This window comes from Hordeum vulgare, chromosome 2H (assembly GCF_904849725.1).
Source record: "Hordeum vulgare subsp. vulgare chromosome 2H, MorexV3_pseudomolecules_assembly, whole genome shotgun sequence".
Lineage (NCBI taxonomy): Eukaryota > Viridiplantae > Streptophyta > Magnoliopsida > Poales > Poaceae > Hordeum > Hordeum vulgare.
The window spans coordinates 65,745,481-65,763,745 of record NC_058519.1 but is presented as its reverse complement, the minus strand read 5'-3'; the positions used below and the strand labels follow the sequence as shown (position 1 = coordinate 65,763,745).

Here is an 18,265-nt window from a genome sequence, read left to right as displayed (position 1 = left end):
AAGAATAATTTTGGGGATGTTATTTTTTACCAACCTATTATTTCAATCACCTGGCCGGTGTCTAATTTCAGAGATAGTGGTAAACTAATCACCTATGTTATATGTTGCAAAAAAATGTGCATTGCACTTGCAGAATGCCTAAAGTAATTCCTTCTGAATTATGAAGGTACAGTGGTAAAGTACAGTTTTGGAAACACATCTAAATATGAATCCATAATAACCCAAAAAATCACTTCTGGATTAAGCCAGCTAAAGTCTTTAAGTTAATTAATCTACCCAAGTTTGGTACAGTAGTAGCATATAACCACAAACTGCATGCAGTACTAAACTGTGCTTTTGAAGGTTCCCATTATTGCACAAACAAAGTAGTACTATTCATACATCATCAATAAGCGCGTGATCTGGTAAAGTGTCTACCTTCTGAAATACTTTTGATGACTTAATCGAGCAAGAAAATAGTCCACAGCCTCCACAGCATAGCGGTTCAAAAACTTGGAGAGTGGAGCACGGTAAGGGCTGTTGATTTCACTATAAAATTGGTCTTCAGGAAGTGCGCTCTCCAAATCTATTACCAAGGTGACAAGGTCATCCAAGAACTTGCTCGCCGCCGCGGGGAGAAGGTGAAAAAGCTCAATCATAGCTGCACAAGCAAAGAAAAAACATTACATAAGACCATATACAACTACCAAGCACAGTTTATAATCATCACGACTTTGCCAAACAATACAAGGATGGTTTCACATAGGATCACTATTTTTAAATGAATCGGATATTTCCCAATGAAGATTATAATCATCCATATCTAAGTAGGTTCATGTAAAATATGTCACAACTCACAAAGTTAGTTAAGTCTTGTAACCAATTGTTGTACAATAAAATACGGTTTATAAATGTAGAGTATCATGTAATCCTTCCCACACACAACATCCTATTTGAGAGAAATAGAATACATGATGAAGGAACATAGCAAAATATGTCACCTGCAGCTATTTTTGGTTCATCTCCAGTTTTCCAAGATTTTTGACTCTGGGCAAGCTTTTCTGGCTCCAGCCATTTTTTCAAGTGATCCAATAACTTTGCACCCAAAGTTACATTGAACCAATTTGACAGTAATTCAAGCAGACGGGCCAATCCTTGGAGTAACGGCATGGTGAGACTCCTTGTCTGTGCTAAGTTAACTAAGATGGGCCTTAAGCTACTCTGTAAAAGATCTTTTGGCATCCTCTGTTGTTGAACAACCTATAAATGCAATTACAAGTGAGAACATAGCACATGGAAAACTTTTTTATGTCGAAATAGTTATTAGTAAAGCAGAAATTAACAAACAAAAGGCTTAACAATTAAGAAATATTCTGATTTCCATTGCAAAGTGTCAATATAACAGAACATAAGTACAGATAAACGTTACCTGCCGAAGTCCCTCCTTGGCAACATTGACAATTTCAGTTGTCCTACATGTCAGAGACTTGAAAAACATTGAGATAATCTTTGCCCGCAATTCACTGTGAATTGGAGCTTTCAGATCTCCCCAAGCCATCGCAGTACAGAGCAGTTCAATGCATGCAGTTCTTAGTTTATTCCATGTCATGACTATTTTGGCATTCATCAGCTTGGTGACCCATACCGTTTCATCAGCCTCCGCAATTTGCAGTGCTTCTTGCAAAAAATTGACAAGCTCAGGCGACAACTTCAGAAGAGGTGGTCTTAGTGCTAGACAGAAGTTCAGGGCTGTAACAGTACCCACCTGTGACAAAAAGAAAAGGAAAGAAATCAATCAACTGATATTATAAAAGTTCAGTCTGGATGAGTAAAAAGTTAGGGATCCAAGGAAACCTGTTGCTCAACGTTCTTCGAACGCAGAGGTCGTGAAATCAGAGGCTGAAGCAATGGTAGATACAAAGGCTCAAGCAATTCAGAGACTTCACTGCCGGTCCTACTTGCAAGCAGTGATAAGCATGCCTGCACATTCTTTCTCACAACAATTGAAGCATTGGGGTTAAACAGCTCGAAAGCAAGAAACTCAACAACTCCCTGGAAACTTTGTCTGCGGGGTTCACTGTTTGCTTCATCTGCGTTGTTTACTACCCGTAACACTTGTGTTAGGACATGGTTTGTCTCCTCCTGCTCTTTGTTTGCATGCACTGGAAGCCTCTTAAGAACATATATAAGTCCACGTACAACTCTGACCTGAAAGATACATAGGGTTTCCACTGACACTTTACCAACCAATGCTCCAAGGCCTATTACACCACCCATCTGAGCTTGCCACGTGCTACCATAACAACAGTGCAATAATCGGGGCAATAGTTCCTCAAACACGGCAACCCGCACACTCGGGGGAGGAGAATATACTGGATTCAAAGATGGACTAGAAACGAGCATAGGAGTGCTTGGGCCTCCTCTTAGCACACTAGTGTGTTTCACCCGTGCGAGAAAGATTAGTGTCTCGGCGAAAGTATTCAAAGCAGATAGAGCAGCTTTTGCATGTTGACGGTTTTCACTAGATAGAACTTCAACTAATGCATCCAAAAATATTAAAGGGTCCAACTCCCGGAGATTAGATGATGTGGTGCTTCTTGGTCTAGACCCCATGGTGATGCTAGATGAGAGGGACGAACCAATAGGCTGCCCAAATCCAGATTGATTGGATGATGGCGAATCAACATGGAAAAGTATAGCAAAATGCCGGCATATGTCAACAACAAAGTCATCCTTCTCATCTTGAAGACTGGTATCAGCTTTAGCGGCGATGATAGCTACAAGCAAAACCTTGAAGACAGATCTTTCTGCCAATAATTGTGTCTTTGTCTTCACACCTAAATCTCCCTAAAAACAGATAAAATAAAGGGAAGCATCAGTAAGAGACAAATCAGTAACCAAACGATAAGACGGCTAGAACACAGAGGCCAAAAAATACTATGGTTCCAAGTCCAGAATCAATTACCACTAATCTGTGAAATCATTTTGCTTTGGACATGGATCACTAAAACTTAAGGGCTAAGTGATCAACAGATCTGCAAATAAGAATCTAAAATATCTATATGCATAGCACTGCCAGACATCTGATTAAACACCTAGTTGCAGTTAGCTACAATCAGAAGTGCACATATTGCATGCAACCCAAAAACCACATGTGCCAACTTGGCAATGATGAAGGCCCAATATAATCTGAAGAACGAAGATAAATTCACTTGTAGGTTAGTTTAGTAGAAATTACTAGTTCAAAATGACAATTATTAACAGTGGCTTTTAGTTTAGTACTCCCTCCTTTCCATATTAATTGTCACTCAAACGGATGTATCTAGCACTGAAATATGTCTAGATACATCCATTTGAGGGACTACTAATATGGGACAGGGAGAAGTACCTTATTCAGTGCCATATTGGCTATCATTTACAAAGAGGTTAACAGGTAAATAAAAGCCAACTGTTAATTCCACAAACATACTATCATCTGCAAAGTTATATCAAGTAACTTCAAATGAACACCAGGTCAAAATAAACCTGACTACATTTTAGCAACTTCGGTAACAGGTAACCATGGAATGTACAAATAAGAATATCATATTCCATGAGATAATAAAGGTCTGATTAAACAACACTTCAACCCATTCTCTTTCTTGTGCTGGATACTGATCCAGTCCTTAATATAATGAATTGAGGGTGTCATTTATGACACATGTCACAACAATATTAGCATATGATAGGTCCAAATACTGTGTGCATCTTAGGGTCAGAATTTTAAGATGTAGATTGTAGACTCGTACATTCTAAAGGACATCAAAAGGAGAAAGGGGGGAGCACATATTAATATTTAATGCTAGTGCTCAATAGTATACACAGGATGTCTTGAGGGAAGTCTTAAATAGGAGTAGTATACCAACCTTCATATCTGAAGCATCATTGCGACGCCTTGCGGGATCTAATGAAGATATGAGCAGATGCCCAAGAACTCCAGAGCTCACACCCTCCGCAGGTACATTTTCTCTCAAATTTAACAAAGAATTCAAGCATACTCGAATAAACTGAAGAGCCTGTTTCCTGTAGAAAGCCTCCATACCGGTACCTTGCATAACAGCACCAACAGCAAAATGTATGCATCTGTCCAGAGGAACTAAAAAGGGTGTTGCGGGCTCAAAAGTCAGAACTAAACGAAGTCCATGTTCCGGATTTTCTTTGCATTCAAGTGCTAGGGGCTCCTTCAGAAATCGCCTGTTTCGACCGCCTAGCTTACCTAAAAGTTCCAACGACTTTGTACCCCATTTGTAGGGAAGGGGCCTTAAGTGAGACCATAAAGCAAGAATGACCTCAGACATTAAACTTGCCATGCTAGGTTCCAGAAAATCAGGATTAAGGCTATCGATCCAAAATTCAAGTGTACAAAGAGCTAAGCTCACAAGATCATCATTCCCTTTCAGAGCAAGAACAAGAGGTTTCATCAAACGAGGAATGTGGGGTAGCAATGAACTCAAACGGGCAGGTAATATCAGGCAAAGCTCCAAGATTAAGTCCCGCATATCTTCAGTTGTTGGCCCATCAAGCATCGAGAGTAACAAATTGAGGCAAGGTTGAAGAGATGGAATAAGATCACGCATCAAAGAATCAAATTTAGCACTGTTCAATGCACGGAACATGCTACGGAGAAGGTGCATATAACCAAGAGGTTTCTCAACTTCAGTGGCACTCTTCATGCAAACTTCCATTATTACTTGCACGTGTGGCTGAAGAGTGCGTTCGCAGCTTTCTGGTGCCTTTGCGGCAGCAATAAACAAGAAGCGGAAGAGTTGCAAGACAAGCTTTGCTGCAGGTGAATCTGGTTGTTTCAGAGCATCAAGCTTCGAGCTAACAAGGAAATTAATCAATACATCTGTGAAGGGGCGGAGAACCTTCGGAGCTTGCAGAAGGGAAGAAAATATGTGTAACAGCTGGTTGTTGGTTATCATGCAATCAAAAAGGTCCGGCATGCAGAAGGAGAACATATCCATGATATCGCGAGCTTCCATTATAGCTAGCATTTGTGAAAAACATTGCAGTATGTCCCTCTCCTCGTCTTTCTCCTTAAATAGAGCTAAACAGTGAACACCAGATTTTAGAACACCTGAAGTCTTCCGCACCTATAATAGATGGTCAAGATTTATTACAAAAACTCAAATCAAACCAAGAGGAAGAAAGGCTCGGACAGAGTATGTACCTCATCCTCCCGCAGTCCCCTGAAGGGTTGAACTGACAAATTAGCAGATTGCTGATTCTGTTGCTGCACAACACATGATAGGATATAAGAACTTAAGGACTAGAGAACAAAGAAAATGACAAGCAGTTAGCAAATTGCTGATTCCGTTGCTGCACAACACATGATAGGATATAAGAATTAAGGACTAGAGCACAAAGAAAATGACAAGCGGCCAAATTTACTGCAACCTCCGTCCCAAAATGTAAGACCATCAGTGTCAAAAATGGTCTTACATTTTGAGACGGAGGGAGTATTTAGCAATTCAGAGTTCATAATACCTGTGGGCGTGGCCAATGAGCATGGGTTATACTCCAAATTATTGTCTTCATTCCTGGTGGGGGTTCAATATGAAAATTGATAGTTCAGACGTGTAGCCACAATATGCATGTAATCGCTTAAAAACTTTGAATGGTGTGAATACTGTATATCAAAGTGCATACCCATTACGAGTGTCCTTATCAGACTTTTGTAATCATTAACCTCCTTCGTATACTCCAAGGGTGGTTGCAAATTCAACACAGTCTGCAATAAATATCAAAATGGTTTAATAAACAACAACAAAAAAGCAGCAGCTGTATCAGATTTAGCCATGGATCCCTCATAAAGTTTCATAGTGCTTGGTTTATCAGATTCAGCTGTATCACATCAAACACACCTGTAATGGGACTTCGAGCTTCATTCTCAAATTTGGACGTTCCTTCCCTTCCTCAACTTCTTCAAGCAACTACAGAGAACAAGAGTAAGGTAACATAATATAAAGCAATAAATGGAAATGATGCAGCATTACTGGGTGCTTGAAAGCCAATTTAAGTACTGTGGAAGTAGATCATGAGATACACATTAGTAAGCACAACATGAATTTACCATTACATTTTCAGTTCTCATGTATAAAGAAGCTGAAATTGAAGTAAATGATAGCAACCTTTTCATTGTTGTTCATAATAGAAATCTTAAGATCTGATATGTTCTGTTGCAGGACAAGATGGAAATATGTAAAATATGTAGAGATACAAAAGAGACAGGGCAACCAGCCAATCACACAAAGCTACATGACACTTAAAGAAACCTTATCTCCTTAGCCAGAGTGAGCAGAGAGCCCTTAGGTCAATCCTAAAGTTGATGATTGGGCCTTAACAATTAGGAGTACTAGACAAAATTATTCCCCATGCTTTTCATACCTTATCACCTGCTTTTCTGGATATTTAGCAAACAAAGTAAAACATGCCACCAAATAGAAACATATTATGCGGATAGGCAATGACAGCAGGGAGAACATATCATGCCGGTAAGGGTCAGTCAGTTCTTTTGGGTAGCTTAAAAAATAAGCTGCCTTTCCCTGGCTTAAAAAATAAGCCGCTCACAAAATTTGTTGAGGCTTCTAAACTTGCAATTTTGACAACTAGTTAAGATGCCCCAATGAATGATGAAGGCGGCTTATGGAAAAAGCTGGAGAGGAAGCGGCCTATTTTTTAAGCCGTCAAAAGAACTGGCCCTAACTAGCAGGGGGGTCATAAGGATAGTTGGGGGAGATCTTATGATAGCTACTTTACTGAAACGCACGAAGGCCTGAACTTACTTTGGCCTTGGAAATTCCGAATGGTAAGTAGATTTCTACTAGAATAAGACTGCAACACTGATAATATGAATCTTCTGTTGTGTATATAGTTTTGTATACTTCTACTCCCTCCGTCCCATATTTCAGTGCTAGATACTTTGTTTGAGCGACAGTTAATATGGGACGGAACATAAATTCCATACCAAGAAATAGGGACCAAGACTACCAACGCAATCCTACACACATTTGCATTAGGAATTCACACAGCTAGCTCATACTCCATTACATACAGACCCTGCAGAGATTCAGCTGAACTGCCCCATTGTTTTGGAACATAGCAGCATTAGAAAATATTGCCTGTGTTTTATAGCTGTGCACTGTAGTTCTGCAGTTCGAACTATTGCAATATCTAACCCATGTGTGTATAATGTGCCAACGGATTGAAGAAAGATCCTGAAGTTACTATATACCTGAGGAATCGTGCGCTTCAGTGTCCTAAATTTCCCAACAAATGCATCCAATATGCGCCCCTGGTGATTGGCCAATCAGGAGTATTTATTAAGGAAAAAGTAATCTTTGATATGTACATTATGAACAAACAATTCTTACCAACAATACTCGTGCTTCATCCATGCTTTGCTGGTCAACACCTTTTTCGTATATGGGCTCGACCTAGAGTGGAGTGGCACCAAAAACATTGGCAGTTTACAAACGCTATTTTCACTAAAAAATACTATTTATCTTTATGGTTATGCATGAATATTGTATTACAGAAGGAAAAACTAAACAACAAAGGTAATGTACAAATCACTAGAGTTATCTCGGCACTCTGGAAAATCACGGCGACCCCAGGACGCCAGGACGCCTAATTGCATAGGTCATCTTCGGCGAGAGTTAGACAGTGAAATACAAACAATAAATGATACCTCATACGGCAAGTAATTTCTTTAATAAATATACCATTTTGGTAGGAAGTTAGGAGACATAGCATCCAAGTTTATCTAATGTGAAATGTAAGGTACATAATATAGGATAAGCATATTTGTAGAAGAGAAGAGAAAAGAAAAAGGAATGGAAAAAGGAAATAACATAAAAATGTAGCAGGAGTGATTGCTTGGACCATCTGACGATGTTAGGGATAGCCCTTGCTTTTTTTCCGTATGTATTTTCCCTCCCGGTAGACCACCGCCACACAACACAGAACAATAGGGAGAGAGGAGACCCGCTGATTGATGGATAAATCTATGTACTATGGTCTTTGTGGGGCTGCAGCACATAGTCCTTTGTGGGGCTGCAGCACATGGTCCTTGTGGCTGTTAGGATAGAATCCTTGACCATCAAGGACTGGCGGTTAGGATAGCATCTTGGACTAGCATCTTAGCAGCATCTTAGACTAGCATCTTAGCATATGCTTGGCTGGCTAGCAGCCTATAAATATGTATCCCCAACCCCTCAGGTTGGCATGGCATTGTGTGAGAAATAAACCAACGAAAATTGTCCCAACTCTCCTAGTGTCATCCACAACTATCAATGCTCAGGTTGAAAGGTCTAACAAGTGGTATCAGAGCCAGGTTATCTTGTACCCTGAGCATTTCCTGCTCACCTCTCTCACCGGGAGCTGAGCAGCCTAAGCCGGTAGCAGCAGCTGCTCCGGCTGCCCCTAGTTACCTCCCTCCCTCCGGACTGTCGAGCAGCAGCTCGTCAGCAACAGCCTCCTCTTCACGCAACAGCCCCCCTGCAGCGAGCCATGTCTGCAGGTTGCTCTCAGCACACGGCTACCTCGAGCATACGGCGCCGGCAGGAGGCCGAGCGCGCCGTGGCAGAGGAGCGTGAGCGAGCAGCTGTAGCAGCAGCTGCTGCGGCAGCAAGGGTGTCAAGGCTGGCTGCAGCGGAGCTGGCAGCAGCGGAGGTAGAAGCAGCCAGGGCGGAGGTAGAAGCAGCAGCGGAGGCAGCACGTGAGGCTACAGCAGGTGCAAAGGCACTCCGCGTCGGCTCCGGCAGCTCCAACGGCTCCGCGCCTGCGGACGACGGCGCCGACGCAGACCGCGCCAAAGTGGCGCAAGAGCGGACAGCGCAGTGGGCAGCCGAGCACGCCCGCGCTCCAGGTGGAGGTGCGCACGGCGACGGCGGCTGCAACGACCAGGACCGCGGCCTCTACGAGGTCCGGACTGTGGTCAGGGATGTTGTCCCAGTGTTGGGTGGCCTACCCTCACTAAAACCAACTACGTCGAGTGGGCCGCGATCATGAAGATCAGGCTCCAGGTGCGGCGGCTGTGGGAGGCAGTCCAGGACAGCAACGTCGACCACCAAGAAGATCGACGGGCGCTGGACGCCCTCATCGCCGCAGTCCCGCCCGAGATGCAGTTCTCGCTTTCCAACAAGCGGACTGCCAAGGAGGCTTGGGACGCCATCGCCGCGGCACGCATCGGCAGCGACCGTGCTCGCAAGTCCACACTGCAGGCACTTCGTAAGGAGTGGGAGAGCATGGCTTTCAAGCCAGGTGAGGACGTTGATGACTTTGCTCTCCGTCTCAACACTCTACTGCAGAAGATGGTGAAGTTCGATGCCACCTACACCGAGGAGAGAGCTGTCGAGAAGCTTTTCCGGTGCATTCCCGAGAAGTACAAGCAGATGGCTCGCTCGATCGAGTCTTTGCTGGACCTCTCCACGATGACGATCGAGGAGGCGATAGGTCGCCTCAAGGTCGTCGACACCGACGAGTCACAGCCTCCCTCGGGGCCCATCACCACCGGCGGGAAGCTGCTCCTAACTCGGGAGCAGTGGGATGCCAGCCTTGGTGACAAGAAGAAGGGGGAGCCTTCTTCCACGACGGGCGGCCGCAAGCGCGGCAAGCAGCGCAAGGCGCGAAGGGGCGGCAAGGCACAAGGACGTGCCGAAGGTGACGCCCGCGGAGGTGCCAAGGACGGCGTCGCTGGCAAGCCCAAGCCGGCACAGGACAACAGCTGCCACAACTGTGGCCGGCTTGGCCATTGGGCCAATGAGTGTCGACAACCACGACAAGGCCAGGCTCACGTCGCACAGGCGGCGGAGGAGGAGACGGCTCTGTTCATGGCGCATGCAAGCATCGAGCTACCTTCAGCGACACCAGTCGCAAAGGCTCCCCTCCACCTCGACGAGCCAAAAGCACACGCTCTTCTCGGCGATGGCTCCGGGAAGGACAAGACTGCGGGGTGGTGCCTCGATACCGGCGCCACCCACCACATGACCGGTCGAAGGGAATTCTTCGCCGAGCTCAACTCCGACGCGCGAGGCTCCGTCAAGTTTGGGGATGCCTCGGCTGTGGAAATTAAGGGCGTCGGCTCCGTCATCTTCACCACCAAGACGGGAGATCACCGGCTGCTCACCGGTGTCTACTACATCCCCGCGCTAAGGAACTCCATTATCAGCTTGGGACAGCTGGATGAGAACGGCTCACGCGTGCTGATTGAGCATGGGGTCCTACGCATCTGGGATCGCCAGCGTCGCCTTCTCGCCAAGGTACCCAGAGGTGAAAATCGACTCTACGTCCTTGATGTGCAGGTGGCACAACCGGTCTGTCTCGCTGTCCGTCGGGACGACGAGGCATGGCAATGGCATGAGCGCTTTGGGCACCTTCATTTTGAGGCCCTGAAGCGTCTAAGTGCCAAGGAGATGGTGCGAGGCCTGCCATGCCTCGACCATGTGGAGCAGTTCTGCGACATCTGTGTGCTGACGAAGCAGAGACGACTCCCCTTTCCTCAGCAGGCGAGTTTTCGGGCCAAGGAGAGGCTGGAGCTCGTGCACGGAGATCTGTGCGGCCCGGTGACGCCAGCCACACCAGGAGGTCGACGCTACTTCCTGCTGCTCGTCGACGACCTCTCTCGCTACATGTGGGTGATGGTCCTCGGCAGTAAGGGAGAGGCGCCGGACGCCATCAGGCGTGCGCAGGTTGCTGTGGAGGCGGAGAGCGGCCACAAACTGCGCGTGTTGCGCACTGACAACGGTGGAGAATTCACGACGGCTGAATTCGCGTCGTACTGCGCTGATGAGGGCATCCAGCGCCACTACTCCGCGCCGTACAGCCCGCAGCAAAACGGCGTCGTCGAGCGGCGCAACCAGACGGTTGTGGGGATGGCTCGGGCTCTCCTCAAGCAGAGAGGGATGCCGGCTATTTTCTGGGGAGAGGCGGTGCTAACGGCCGTCTACATCCTCAACCGCTCGCCTACTAAGGCACTCGACGGCAGGACGCCGTACGAGGCCTGGCATGGGCGGAAGCCGACGGTCTCTCACTTGCGGGTCTTTGGCTGCCTTGCGTTCGCCAAAGAGCTCGGCCACATCGGCAAGCTCGACGACAGGAGTACTCCGGGAGTCTTCATCGGCTATGCGGAGGGCTCAAAGGCCTACCGCATCCTCGACCCAGAGACAGCGTGTGCGCACGGCGCGAGACGTCGTGTTCAACGAAGGGCGAGGGTGGAAATGGGACAAGGCGGTGGACGACGGCTCAACGCCGACGTATGACGACTTCATTGTCGAGTACGTCCACTTCAAGGAAGCTGGGGGAGCAAGCAGCTCCTCTTCGCCGAGCACGTCTACCCCAGCCCCCAAAACTACATCGACTTCGGTGCCTGCTACACCGACGGCACCACAACCGGCGACGCCGCATACTCCAGCCCCGACAGTCACCACTCCGGGCTCGTCTTCATCAGCACCAGCTCACGCAGAGCACAACCCGATGAAGTTCACTTCCCCGCTCACCCACGACGAGGAGCGCATCGACGCGTATCATAGCGGCGAACCGCTACGGTATCGTACGATGGATAATCTACTCGGCAACCAGCCGGTGCCGGGACTGGTGCCACGCGACCTGGAGGCGCAGCTACAACTCGCGTGTGAGGACGGCGAACCTCGGTCTTTTGCAGAGGCCGAGAAAGACGCGGCATGGCGCGCCGCGATGCAGTTGGAGATGGATGCGGTCGAGCAGAACCGCACCTGGGAGCTCGCTGACCTCCCTCGTGGTCACCGCGCAATCACCCTTAAGTGGGTGTTCAAGCTGAAGAGGGATGGAGCCGGCGCCATCATCAAGCACAAGGCTCGCTTGGTGGCCCGAGGCTTCTTGTAGCAGGAAGGAGTCGACTTCGACGATGCTTTCGCTCCCGTGGCACGGATGGAGTCCGTGCGACTTCTCCTTGCGCTAGCTGCCCAGGAGGGCTGGCGTGTCCATCACATGGATGTCAAGTCGGCATTCCTCAACGGCGACTTGAAGGAGGAAGTCTATGTGCATCAGCCACCGGGATTTGCGATCCCTGGCCAGGAGGGCAAGGTACTCCGCCTGCGTAAGGCTCTCTACGGCCTACGGCAGGCACCTAGGGCGTGGAACGCCAAGCTAGACTCCACGCTAAAGAAGATGGGCTTCGAGCAAAGCCCGCATGAGGCGGCCGTCTACCGACGGGGCAGTGGAGGAAATGCCCTGCTGGTGGGCGTCTATGTTGACGACTTGGTGATCACCGGCATCAAAGATGCAGAGGTGGCGGCGTTCAAGGAAGACATGAAGGCCACCTTCCAGATGAGTGATCTGGGGCTCCTCTCCTTCTATCTAGGGATCGAGGTGCACCAGGATCACTCCGGGATCGCGCTTCGACAGTCCGCCTACGCCAAGCGCATCATTGAGCTAGCTGGGCTCACCGACTGCCACCCAGCTCTCACTCCGATGGAGGAGAGGATGAAACTGAGCCGCGACGGCACGACGAAGGAAGTGGACGCTACGCAGTACCGACGCCTTGTGGGGAGCCTTCGCTACCTCGCCCACACACGGCCGGACTTGGCATTCTCCGTCGGCTATGTCAGTCGGTTCATGGAGCGACCGACGTCGGAGCACCAGCAGGCAGTGAAGAGGATCGTCCGCTACGTGGCAGGGACCCTCGACCACGGCCTCCACTACCCTAGGTGTCCGGGGGCGGCACACTTCGTCGGGTACAGCGACAGCGACCACGTCGGCGACATCGACACCAGCAAGAGCACGAGCGGGATCCTCTTCTTCCTCGGCAAGTGTCTCGTGAGCTGGCAATCGGTCAAGCAGCAGGTGGTGGCCCTGTCCAGCTGTGAGGCCAAGTACATAGCGGCCTCCACCGCCTGCACTCAGGCGCTCTGGCTTGCTCGACTGCTTGGTGATCTCCTCGTCCGAGACACCAGAACGGTGCAGCTCCTGGTGGACAGCAAGTCCGCCCTGGCCCTGGCAAAGAACCCCGTTTTTCACGAACGGAGCAAGCACATCCGATTGAGGTATCACTTCATCCGCAGCTGCTTGGAAGAAGGGAGCATCGAGGCGAGCTACATCAACACCACGGACCAGCTCGCAGACCTGCTCACCAAGCCTCTTGGGAGGATCAAGTTCCTCGAACTCTGCTCCAGGATTGGGATGATTCGACTCTCCCACAAGACGACGTACAAGACTTAGGGGGAGAATGATGGATAAGTCTATGTACTATGGTCTTTGTGGGGCTGCAGCACATAGTCCTTTGTGGGGCTGCAGCACATGGTCCTTGTGGCTGTTAGGATAGAATCCTTGACCATCAAGGACTGGCGGTTAGGATAGCATCTTAGCAGCATCTTAGACTAGCATCTTAGCATATGCTTGGCTGGCTAGCAGCCTATAAATATGTATCCCCAACCCCTCAGGTTGGCATGGCATTGTGTGAGAAATAAACCAACGAAAATTGTCCCAACTCTCCTAGTGTCATCCACAACTATCAATGCTCAGGTTGAAAGGTCTAACACTGATAGAGGTGATCGTTGGCAGGCAACCATCGTATCCTGACATCATAATCATAGGCCAGCAAAGCCATGATCGAGATTGAGATCGAGTTCAAGGTCTATGTTCAAGAGGAAAAAATCAGATCTGCTACTCCAATATCGTGGAACAGATGTGACGGTGGCAGTGACTTTACTCGCTTCCTCCCCTATCCCCCTCTTATCCCCTCATTTCCACTCCTTCAAAACACCCACCAAAGTCCAGCTGGCCTCGTTAAGCCCACTGACACCAGCCTCCAGCAGCCAATATGATTTGAAATCCTTGGTAAATGTCATTTTTGTATACTAAAGAAAGGAAGAATAGTAAGCATACCAGATTAAGCATTAGACGGGCAGACGTCGTATGAATTACGAGAGTTAACGAAGAATCATGCATATTCCGAGAGAACAAATAGATGATCCGTGACAACTGCACAAAAGAGAAGTTACTGCTTTAGTATAAACATCCCCAAAACTAGGTCATGAATATAGTAGAACAAAGCAAAAGTCTGCTCTCATAGATACTTGTGTAATCTTTGCTGAATAAGGAAAATTACAGTATCTGTGTTACAGCTGGAAAAAGAAAAATCTAACAAAGCACCTAATCAAGCAAACAACTAGCTGTTTAAGCCTTTATATTGGTTGTGTTTACAATGAGCAAATAAGATAGTAGTTCTCCCTCTAAAATCTACGGAATTGCAGAAATTATGGGTGTGTTTGATTTTAAGCCCGATTCTACCAAAACAAAATTCTACCTGGCCAAAAATTTGGCCATGGTTTCTCGTGCCCATGATTTGGCCAATGTTGGCAAGAAAAATAAACTAACATAAGCAAAGGAGCAAGGCATGTCAAAATATTGGTAAGCATCCAAACAATGACCAAAATTTAGGCCAGACCCAAAAAGTTGGTAAAGCATGTATTGGACATAAGCCGGACATACCCTCTGACTGAGCAGTGCCAAATTTGTGATCTTGTGAAATAAAATAAATAGTTTAATGTAACAAGATTTGCATGGAGTTAAAGAATAAGATCAACCAGCGGAAGGGTTAGGTCTCCTCGAACATAATGCACCAACTCTGCAAGAAGGGTATAAGCAAGCGGCCTTAATGTTTCGATACAAACTCGCCCTGTGCCAACCAAAACCCTGGAAGACAAGCAATTAAGAGTTAAAACTTGTCTGAAACCAAGAAGAAAGCATGACATGCAAAAAGCAAGCAATCAAGTGCTCCAATATAACAGGGCATAAATGACATAAGATTACCATGTACCCAGTTCAGTTGACACGGCAACCGTAAGAAAAGAAGGATACGATCAGCTAACACCTAGTACCTCATTGACAGCTCAGTGGATATGGTATTTCTCTGCTTACAGTTTTACAGTTATTTTCTACAGACTTAAATTGAAGAGTTCAAATCAATACAAATCAAGGGGAGGGATGATTTTTTATAATTCCTAGGTTTCCAACTGCTTTGAATTATCCTTGTCTTCGATGAAAAGGAATTTATGTGACCTTGTTTAGTTGGACTTTATCTAAAAATATTCAGCCCTCCAAAAGTAACTTCAAAAGGAAACACCGAAAGAAACAAGTGGTCATGAATTATGAGATAGCTAGCTAGCACACCACATGGTAAACCATCTTGCCTCTGCATTTAAAAATCATGGAACGAAATATGGTAGTGAGCATTCAAGAAGTGAAATGGTTTATGTACCTTTCATCAAGAAGTGTGTCAATCAAGGGAAACAGTCCACGCCTGTATTCAGTGTTGAGAACTTGCTTCAGCCCAACTAGCAGCTCCTGGAATTACATAATTGTAAGTGTTTCAAAATAATGCATGATGCAGCACCTAACTAAGGAAGTTTTCAAGTCATAGTAACCTTTCTTATGGAAACTGAGTCTGCAGGGCATGTAACAAGCAATTTCACAATACTGCTGCATATACTGTTCTCATATGGCTTTATATAATCTGCGTTGCTTTTTAGCAGGTACGTCAGGAACGACAATGTCTGCAGCACAAACCATCAATCGGTCAAGAACTCCACAGGCAAGGCAACAAAAGTATAGTGAACTAAGCTCTACCTTGACTTGCGCACCCTTTAACTCAACAAAGGGTGTCTTCAGGTGAGGCGGCACCTTGTCTGGCCCGTTCTCAGCAATTGCTTCCACCATGAGTGGCAATAAGAACGGGATATTTGTCTGCACCAGCTTGGCATACAATTGAAAGAGAAACATCACCACAAGAGGGCTCTCGGTAACTATCTTGAATGACTGTGCGCTTGGATTGAGTTGTCCACCACTTGGCACTGCCAACATGCCTGGGCCATCGGCAGTGGGGTCCAAATGCTGATTGGACACAGGAGCAACGACATTGGCACTGGCATTGGGGTTATCGAAGAAATGCTTGACAGTAAATTTGAAGTTGCGGTATATTGCAACAACAAAATCAAGAAATGGCTGGACCTCTGCCTCAACAGTAGGGCGGAAGTTGCGGAGAAGGTCAAATACGATTCGAATGGCAAGAAGGGCATTGTCCTCATTGTCCTGTGTCAGCACGCGGAGAGAGAGCTTGAGAAGATCCTGGACAAAGGGTCGCAGCACCTCACTGTGCGGAAGCCGGTTGAGGATCTCGATCACCACATTGCGCAGCTTGTGCTCAGCGTTTTCAGTGGCCTGTGGCGAGGTGTAGGTGCTCAGGATGGCTGAGAAGGCCCTGAAGTAGCATCGAAGGAAGTTGAGGTAATCCGGAGTATGTGTCATCTCCAAGCTGTCCCGAACTTCCATCACAAGCTGCAGCCGGACTTGCACAGCTGCAACATAGTCAAACGGATGATTAGGCGTCGGACCATCGAGCCAAAAGAATCACCGGCTCCAGAGAAAGTATTACGGCTTTCAGTATTTGCAACTTGGGATCGAACAAGAAGTGTCATTTACTCCTTTATGGTGAATTTCGACAGGAAAGTGGAGAGCAGGCCGTTTGACAAGATTCTACCATGGAGAACTACATGCTAGATTAATGGGAAAAAAACATGGAACAGCTTCATTCGGTTCCAGGCAGCGGAAACCTGACACTGCAGAACTGTACATTGGGGTGGCAATATACCTCTAATTAATCCACGCCGTATAAAAAAGATACAGGCTTAATAAACCAGAAGGGGGCTGCGGAGATTCAGTAGGGTAAACAGGACTGCAAGAGCGACAGTCTAATAACTGCAAACAAACAAACAAAAATGTTGCGAGGAAACAATGGGCGGGCAAACTACAGACGATCCGCCAGCCCCGAGCGAAACCGCGAGCGCGTCACGCAAGCACGACCGCAGAATTGACGCGGCGGCCGGCACAATACAAAAAAGCAGGTAAACAGGGCATGGGGGGAGGGGGGAGGGGGGACGCGGGGGCGTACGTAGGTCGGGCTCGAAGAGCTTCTGCGAGTGCAGCTCCATGTTGGAGCTGTTGATGGGCGCCATGGCGGCCCCAAGCCCGGTCGGAGGACGGGCGGGCCACAAACCCTACCGCCGCGCCAGGGCTTAGGGTTTTGGGGGATCTGCGCCGCCGGGAGGGGGGCGCCGCCGGCGGCGGCCGGGGAGGGCGGGGGAGCGACGGGAAGCCGCGGAGGGGAGACGCGCGTTCGTTCTTTCCGGCACGGGCAGAGGGGAGAGCCGTGCCTCGCGCTCGCGGGCGAGCTGAGGAGGGTTTGGGGAAGGGAGGAGGGAGGGAGGGGAGAGATGGAGACGACGGGAGAGAGAGAGCGATGGTTTTAATTAAGGGAGGGTGGTGCTGCGTTTCGGGCTGGGTTGGGTTCGGTCCCTCTGCTGCGGTCGGGCTCGTGGCTTCGGAAGGAAGGAAACCGAGTGCCGATCTCAAGTCAATGCTCCCTCCAAATGAACACTCTAAGGTCTTGTTTGAAACCGTTCCGCTCCGTCACATCCATTTTAGAGCAGTTTTATAGAGAATTAGCTTTTTTAAAGAGAATGTTTGATTTTCATCCAGCTTCAGCTTCATGCATAAAAAATTTGATGGAAATGATTTATTTGATTGGACGAGAGAGGAGAAACGAAGGGGTGTCCACTTACTGTGGCACTGGTGGGTACTTTTGCTCCAACTACAGCTTCTATAATTTTATGAAGCTCCTCGTAAAGAGCTTCATAGAAAACAAAAAGTTGGATCCCAGATTCTAGTTTTTGTGTGGAGTTGTATATCATGGTGCTACCCCGTTTGGCTTATGTTTTCCAGAACGGAGCTGAATTTTCTGTAGTAGAGCAGTCCCAAACAGGCCCTAAAGTTCTGTCGTTATGTGCTTCTGAATTTGTCTAGTACTGTATCTATTTTGGCTGGAATTTCCCTTCAAACTAAAACAGAAAAATGGAAAAAAAATTGCAACCATTGTACAATTACATGTTGCTAATCTTTGTGATCGTCCAAGAGGTAAATAAAACAAGTGTCGAAAGCATGCTACAGGCAGAAAGACCATTGTCGTGTTTGTAGGATGTCTTTGGTCGAGGAATCATAGATGTGTTGGGTTGAAGAACGGAGTGAAATGGAATGTCATGGTTACATTATGTTGGAATGGGTGGGTTCTGTCTTGGTGTTCGGTTGAGGACCAATGGGTCTAATGGAATGGAGATGTTTCGGTATTTGGTTGCACACATGGAATGTAATGGGTTTGGTTTCAATTTGTATGTTCTCATACGTTTATATAGTGAAGTGAGGATGGGACGGT

The 18,265-nt window shown here is 47.4% G+C and overlaps 1 protein-coding gene across 1 annotated transcript in view; it reads right to left on the bottom strand.

Annotated features, from left to right (window-relative positions):
- LOC123425027 (transformation/transcription domain-associated protein-like) overlaps positions 1-17,122 on the bottom strand; it is a 28,214-nt gene extending 11,092 nt beyond the window's left edge. The window contains exons 1-17 of the mRNA XM_045108698.1: positions 16,949-17,122; positions 15,628-16,355; positions 15,426-15,554; positions 15,260-15,345; positions 14,586-14,694; positions 13,885-13,980; positions 7,395-7,457; positions 7,256-7,315; positions 5,886-5,954; positions 5,671-5,752; positions 5,509-5,561; positions 5,192-5,254; positions 3,885-5,114; positions 1,834-2,826; positions 1,409-1,744; positions 981-1,239; positions 418-640 (exon numbers count right to left, since the gene is read on the bottom strand). Coding sequence (XP_044964633.1) covers positions 418-640; positions 981-1,239; positions 1,409-1,744; positions 1,834-2,826; positions 3,885-5,114; positions 5,192-5,254; positions 5,509-5,561; positions 5,671-5,752; positions 5,886-5,954; positions 7,256-7,315; positions 7,395-7,457; positions 13,885-13,980; positions 14,586-14,694; positions 15,260-15,345; positions 15,426-15,554; positions 15,628-16,355; positions 16,949-17,012 — 4,643 coding nt within the window. The 5' untranslated portion in view covers positions 17,013-17,122. The remainder of the gene's footprint in view (positions 1-417; positions 641-980; positions 1,240-1,408; positions 1,745-1,833; positions 2,827-3,884; positions 5,115-5,191; positions 5,255-5,508; positions 5,562-5,670; positions 5,753-5,885; positions 5,955-7,255; positions 7,316-7,394; positions 7,458-13,884; positions 13,981-14,585; positions 14,695-15,259; positions 15,346-15,425; positions 15,555-15,627; positions 16,356-16,948) is intronic.
- Positions 17,123-18,265: the final 1,143 nt, after the last annotated feature.